General features: G+C 38.5%; 1 protein-coding gene across 17 annotated transcripts in view; it reads right to left on the bottom strand.

Moving 5' to 3' along the window:
* Positions 1–276: 276 nt before the first annotated feature.
* The window catches only part of BCL11A (BCL11 transcription factor A), a 100,297-nt gene continuing 92,865 nt past the window's right edge, over positions 277–7,708 (bottom strand). For all 17 annotated transcript variants that reach the window (XM_069580428.1, XM_069580431.1, XM_069580435.1 and 14 more), the window contains one exon: positions 277–786. Coding sequence is in view for 12 of the 17 variants with exons in the window: in XM_069580431.1 (XP_069436532.1) it covers positions 685–786 (102 nt within the window). In the remaining 5 variants the exon portion in view is untranslated. The remainder of the gene's footprint in view (positions 787–7,708) is intronic.

Here is a 7,708-nt window from a genome sequence, read left to right as displayed (position 1 = left end):
CTACACTTCAGCATTAATAAACAGCAACACTACTACTACATTAATTATGATATTGCTATGATTTATTCCCAAGTTTTGCATTTTGATTCCCCTTGAAAATTTATGCCATCTGATAAGCAGTAACCTATTTCCCCTCCTACACCTCCTACCCATCCCTCAAATCTGTCCCTCCTTCCCACCCGATAGGTGTCTGCAAGACATGGTTCAGAAACACAGTTCTGAAGCAGCTGCATTGTCTTATAAGCATTAATAATTAAAGAACAAACAAACACCACCTAAAGCTCCAACATTTATTGTGTCAATGTTAAGCACACTTCTTAAAAGACAACATAGAATGTATAGAAACAAGGGGTTTGGGAAACTCATGCTCATTTCCACAAGACAGGGAATTGGGTTGGCTGGTCTCGGAGGGGCCAGGACGGCACTCAGAGCAGCGGTGGTCCACAGACCCTCTCTAGGGGACTGATTCACTGTTCCAATGTGGGTCTGTTTTTTTGTTTTTACTTTTTATTAAAAAATATAAATAAAATGACACTGCAGGCCCGGGCAGGAAGGACACTGCAGGACTCTGTCTTCGCACAACGGCTTCTTGGAGGCTACTGTCAGAAAACATCACAAACTAGCAGGATGACAGACCACGCAGATGTCGGCTGGGCGGCTCGCGTCCACCCCACCCCTGGGGGTTCAAATTTTCTCAGAACTTAAGGGTTCTCGAGCTTCCATCCGAAAACTGCCACACATCTTGAGCTCTCTGGGCACTACGCCGAATGGGGGTGTGTGAAGAACCTAGAAAGAGGTTGGAGACAGAGGAGGGAGGGGAAAAAAAAAAAATACAGGTGTGACTTGGCCCAGTGATTTTCTGTTCTCTAACTAGGTTTTTAAAAATTACAACTTAAACACAGGTTGAGCCACCGGCATCTTAAGCATGATTTAAACCTGAATCTCCCCACCTCCCCCAGATCTCTGACCTCTGAGTTCTTTCCCACACCTCTCTCCCCTCCTCCCCCAAAGGACCCAGACCCCCTCCCCATCCCAGGATAGTCCTAATGAGCTGGGGACACACCTGGAAGGAAACACTCGCCCTTATGACTGAGAAAACTGAGTAGGAAACAGTCCTTTGGTTGAGGAGAACAGGGGAAGGGGGAGGGAGGGGGACATTTCCTTAAAATAATAATAAAATTATAAAGAAACAAAAAAATAAAAATTGATGTAAAAGCAGCACAACGAAAACATGAAATGTTATCAAGTTCAACATCAAAGCAGCCAACGATTTACAAGAGGCGAACAAATCTCTGAAGAGGAAACCAGAACTCAAAACAGTTGCTCCCAAATGGCACCAAAAACTGCCTGTAGTTTCTTTCAAACATGCAGTTTTCTTTTCTTTTTTTTTTTCTTTTTTTGAGGGGGCAAGGCAGTGATGGAGGGAAGAAGGGAGTGGTTATTTTCCTTCAGGGCTCCTCCCTTGCTGTGTACATTGACTTGAAGCAGCAGAACGGGGAGTCCGGATGTGGGATGTGCCGAGGAAGAGGGCTACCACTGTGGCATTCCAGGCTTCGTTGCCATGGCGACCCGAAGCAGGGGCCTGGGGCCTCCTCTCCCCTGACTTGGCGCCGCAGGAGGCCCCAGGGTCTGGAGCTCGGCTGCTTTCCGAAAACCCCCCCTGAGCGTGGAGACCTGAGCTGAGGGGCCTGCTGTATCCAGGTGGGCTCTGGGGAATCCCCATTCGGGGCCCAGCCCTAAGTCACTGTCGTTGAAGCTCCTTTCGCTGATACCCTCTTCAAGCCACTTTGTCAGCCTGCTGCTGATGTTTAAAATCCTAACAAAGTATATAGCTAGCATGGGCATGCACCACGTCAACCATTATTTAAAAACACAACCCGCCCCCCACCCCACGGGTTTGGGGGCCCTGCTTTAGAGGACAGACCTTGGGGAGATGGCTTAATTTGCCTTTTATGCCATCTTGTAAAGACCTGATAAATACTCCCTTTATCACTTTACAGAAAGGAAAAACAGTATTTGGATCAACCATTGAGTTACGTTCGGCCAAGTTTAGGTTCTTGACTACAATAACCCAGGTGAACTGTATTGGTCTCCTTTTCCACGTGAAAGGGAGGAATTGATCGCCTCCCATGATCATGAATGACACTGGGAAATAGAGAGAGAGAGAGAAACAGGCCCATCCCCCTAAAGGCTGATTCACTGGCCATGTGTTTTACTAAATGAAACAGTGGCCTAATGGGATAACAAGATGACAGCAAGCAAAAGTGCCGACCCAACAACCCATGTCTACCATTTGTAGCTAAAGCAACCCTGGAGTAAATGCACATCATCCCAATTCCATCTATGTGTTCTGATGTTCATGTCCCTGAAAAGGGGTTCATTTATTTTTAATTGGGAAAGTGGCAGGGTCTTAGAAGACAGGCAAATTTGCTGAGTGGCTAATGCCTTTTGAAAGCTAACACTCTTTAAAAATCTAACAATCTTTTAAAAACCATTTTTCCAAGCAGGTTTAAAGAGCACTGCCAATCCCATCCTTATACCAGCAAAAGTCCCACAATTTTTTTTCTTTTTAAATGGGAAGTCTAGGGGGTGGGGAGAGAAAAAAAAAAAAGAGAGTATAGGATGTGAACATTCTTGAAAACACCAGGCCCAGGGACAATGGAGGAACAAATCATAATGAAGAACACACGATTACAACACAGTCATAGGAAATCATGGAGCAGGGGGTCGGTTTGAAAAATGGAGATTCTGAATTTCCTCCCTCACTCTCTGAGAGTAAAGTGTTTGAAGCAGGTCAGGGTGGGGCCTGAGGTTTCTCAACTCCTTTTCAGGAAGGCCTGACATATCCCCGTACCTTTTAACAAACTTTGAGTGTCTGTGAACAAACCATCTCATTTCCTTATTTCCCCAAATGAAATGATATCTAACCCCCACCGCCACTTCCTTTCAAGTTCTCACTTCCAGCATTATGAATATATACAGGATGAACTTATTGCATATACAGAAATGGTATTTAAATAAACAGTTCTATCGCAGAATGCCCTGGGAAAAAACTCGGCTACTTCACACTTCCTGCCAGCGCTGGTACAAATGAAGAACCAATCTTACTTCTTAACAACCTTTAGAATACGTCCGTCTCACTCTTTTTGTAAGTCCTAAACAGAGAGGACTGTACATGGTTTTGGGATGAAGGTACTACATGTAAGGCAGGGTGTCTCAGTTAAAATCTGTGAGACATAGTTATTCACTGTACTCCTGTTTATTGTTTTCAAAATGAAGATTTTTAAAAGAGAACATTTTAAGCACCAGGCATTCAAGCACTCAACACATCAGGGGTGTCACATACATTTAACTTGAGAATCCTGAAATGTGTTCATCCTTATTGTTTCTTTGTTTTAAAAAACTTTATCATGAATTCATCTACTGTTGGAAATGTTTTTTATTATTTAAATTAAGATTTTTAATTTTAGTGTTCCGGATGCAAGATGTCATTTATAAGCTATCTTCTTGTTGCCTAGGTTTTCAGGCTTCTATTATTCACACAGCTTCAGGAATAATATTTTATAGGAGGGTTTCAATAAGTCAGGAGATTGAGAACCCTGAAGAACCTGTCTCCCAATAAATTTATTTAACTTTGGGATTATGTAAATCAAACATAATTTGTGATTTATCACCAAATGTTTGCACCCCTCCCCAGTCCCCATTTGATTTAAGAAATTTGAGCATACAAGCATAGAGTATCCACCATTAATTCTGTCTGTCAGGATGCAAAATTTAATTACACTAAGAGCATCATATATGGAGAAATTAAAATGAATACTGTATATAAAACCTGCACAGCTGTACTCACAGCTCCTAATAAAGGAGTGATAGGAACAAACAGCAGTTTTACAGACATTCAATATGGTGAAGCAGAAGTCACTGTATCTGAAGCTGGCATGGCACTGAAGACTATTTCTCTATGTCTTGAACAGCATTCTGGTTGCGTTGGTGAAGTAAACTTATCTAAAACACATATATCTCCCCTCACTTCACTGCCAACTATCACCTTCTGTAAGTACCCCATGATGCCACCCCAGCTCCTCCACTATACTCTCCCAAATCATCTCTTACCGGATTCCTCTCTGCCTCTCTGCTTTCCACTCAATCAGACTTTTAAAAAAGTACACCTACTTTCTCTGTATTTTAGAAAGATCAAACTATTCTTGCCTCAGACAAAAGGCATTCCTTGAAAAGGCCACCTCACAAGGCACCAGGGCATAAGAACTGAGCAACAGAAATGCTACCACAAGACAACAGAATGGCTTTTGTTTTGGTTTTTACAAAAATAAGAACAATGTCGTATCCATTCATCTACACTGGGAACAGGGAGACAGTATCACAGAGGTACGTGTGTAGATGCTGCAACATGCAGTATTTGTAAAAATGACAACACAGATTTCTAAGGAGGGGCTTTTAAGACAGACCTAACTTCCTTTTCAAAGATGTTGCTTCATTTTATAAGCCTGTTGGTGGGCCAAAAGATAACGAAAGGGTATTCCCACTCTTATTTGCTATCAGTCAAAAAGACTCTGTAAAAACAGCTAAAACATCTGTCCCATCTAGGGTCCCTAAGGCTCTTAGAATCATAGAGCAAACCTTCATGGATCTCAGGAAATCAGTGGCTAATTCCACACATTGGGCTTAAGCTGGCTAAACTCCTAGTTACTGCTTTCCTTTTCTCTCTCTCTCTTTTTTTACCTGATGCTTTCATTTCTGGATTTTTAGATTTGAGGGGTGGGGTTATTTTGGGTATGAGGAAAGTCTCTTACTTGGAAAGAAAAGAGCTGATTTAAAAAAAAAAACACATCTTTTTCACATTATGTTCTACCATAGGGCAGGTTGGGAGAATAGAAAAGAACTTTCAGACAAGAACAGCAAAAAAAAATCCAGAGGGAATGAAAGTTTAAGATGCTATTACCAGTAAGTTTTTCATTTATATCTGAATGGATTACTGCTAAGAGATGGAGGGAAAGTTTTTAACATCAGACTGAAAACACTTTCCATTTCTTGAAAATTATTCTAGAACTATAAAGTCTAAAAACTATTTCCATGGCTTGAGATATATCTATTTTAATATAGTAAATACTTTATGTTCCTTTAGGGTATAATACACGCATCAAAATGCCCATAGAAATAATCCTGAAAAAGACTGACTGGCCTTCTCTTAAAACCTGTTATTTTCTTGAAAGTAATTTACAGAGTGTGTCAAATGAGGACACAAGAAGCTTACATTGTGTACTTTAATTTTTTTATTTTTTTCAATAAAGGGACAAAATGGGTGTATGAACAGGTTAATGCAGACAACTGCCAAAAAAACACAGACAGTGGTTTTTCCAATAGAACTTAACAAAGACCAGAAACAAATACAATAAAAAGCCAGGTTGTAATGACCTTTGGTCATCCAAATAAAAAAAAATAAAAACAAAGAAAAATAAAAGATCAAATTAAGTGCCTCTGTTTTGAACAGGGCACATAAGCAATAATAAATAGTGACTCCCATAGTAAAAGATAAAATTTCAAGTTACGACAAACAGCTTTCATTACAGGAATAGAAAAGGCCAATAACAAAATATTCTGCATTGCCATTTACAAAAAAGTATTGACTAAAGCGGGCTTTCTCTTTAATATGCTTTGCATATGAAATTCTTTCCAATCTAAATATAAAGCACCATTTAGTTTTTGGCAATGAAAAAAACTGCAAAACATTGGTTTTTTTTTTTCCTTTTTTTTTTCTTTCTTTCTTTTACTGCATATGAAGGTAAGATGCTGGAATGTAGGGTGAGAGAAGGAAAGGGACAAAAAGCACACTACATAACAAACCAACGTTATTAGCTTGCAGTACTGCATACAGTATGGCAGCAGGAAAAAGGAACAAAAAGGATATGTACAACCCCTATGACAGCCATCCGTGTGACATTCTAGCAGGCTCCCCCAAACCGCCATTATATGGCTTTTCATCTGTACAATGTCACACTTTTTTGTTTCTCTCTCTTTTTTTTGAAGCATACAAATAATTTGCACTATATTATCCTGCCAAATTAAAAAAATATACTGTGGCAGCCTGTCTTTTTTTTTTTTTCCACTACCAAAAAAGGTACATTGATACCTTTTAAGAGAACAAGCAACAATTAAAAATACAAGCTTCAATATAAATACTATAGTGCCTAACACTAGATGAACATTTAATTCAAATACCATTCTAGAAATACAGAAAAAAGACCATAAATGTGTTTTAGCATAGGAATCAACATGAGTGTGCATTTTCCTATATTTAAGTACTATATAATCTTAAACCTTTCCCCAATGTATGTTTTTTTTTTTACAACCTGAAGAGCGGTGTGTATCCAAGGCATAGAATTTCCACTACCATTTTTAAATGGATAACAAGTCTTGTAACACCACCAAGACAATGGAACCCTAAAATGCAGTTCCCCCCTAAACATAATGAAGTGTTTTTAAAAAAATTTTTTTTCTTAACATTTATATTTTAAAAAGTTTTGTACAAAAAAATCCTTGCACTGTAGAAGCGAAAGCAATCATTCATCTCTATGGTAAGTGTATTCTGTTTTCCATTCACAGCGCTTGCAATGTTGAGTCCGAGTAAGTAAGCTCATTAGTCAAGTAAATGGCTGGCAAAGTTTTTTTTTTTCAGTTTTTTTTTTTAAAAAATGCTCATCAATGAGATTGTGTTCAAATTATTTTTTTCAGCATTTTGCAACTTTTCCCTTAAGCATAGACCTGTAAACTGGGAAAATTGTACAGTGCACTTAATTGTCCTATCTGAGCAGGTTTATTTTATACTCAACCTCTGTATCTCTGATTAGAGAAAAGATACAGATATTACAGGCAGAGTCAAGTGCTATTTGAACACCAACTCGGGCAGATGCTAGCTTAATAAAAAAAAGAAAAGAAAAGAAAAAATTAAAAAAATAAAATAAAAACAATGAATCCTCTTCCATGTTAACACAAATAGCACACAGTGTATGGAAAAGAAATGAAGTACAACTTTTAGGGAGCACAGACATATATCCTGCTACTCTTAAAATTCTTTTTCTTCTTTTTTAAGAATGTCACATTTAAACACAAGTCTTAAGAATTCATAGTTAATCATCATTGTATCAATATTAGCTTATACACCTGTTCTAGTTTAAAATGGCAAAGAGTACCATGTTGTGCTAATAAATCACATATTTTTCCCCCTCTGTTACCCTCTGTCAAACCTTATCGTCAGTCTCTTCTTTTTAACATGCTATTCGAGGTCCTAACATTTATTGTTCGATTGTCCATTTGACAACCAAGTAGGTCTGGATCTATTTCTTCTGACGCCAGAATTTTTCTTCAAAAGACATTATTTAAAACAAGTTATCTTCATAAAATGACTTCCTTACTAATGTATTTAATCATGTTTCTGGGCCTTTGCACGTTGCACATTCAATTTAATCATCAGTTAAAAAAAATAAAACTTTGGGCAAAAGAGCCCATTTCTTTTAAGCTCTCACCAGGAGCAAAATAGCTTTTATACTGGTATAATCAGTTTTGCTTACAAGATTAAACGAAAGGGAAAATGATGATTAACTAGGACAACGGGTCATATTTTTAGGTAGCCATTGTTGTGAGAAATACAATATAGAATTATACTCTAGGTCCTAAGGTTTATTACCTCACC

This window comes from Ovis canadensis, chromosome 3, assembly GCF_042477335.2.
Source record: "Ovis canadensis isolate MfBH-ARS-UI-01 breed Bighorn chromosome 3, ARS-UI_OviCan_v2, whole genome shotgun sequence".
NCBI classification, from domain to species: domain Eukaryota; kingdom Metazoa; phylum Chordata; class Mammalia; order Artiodactyla; family Bovidae; genus Ovis; species Ovis canadensis.
This window is presented reverse-complemented; position numbering and strand designations above follow the sequence as displayed.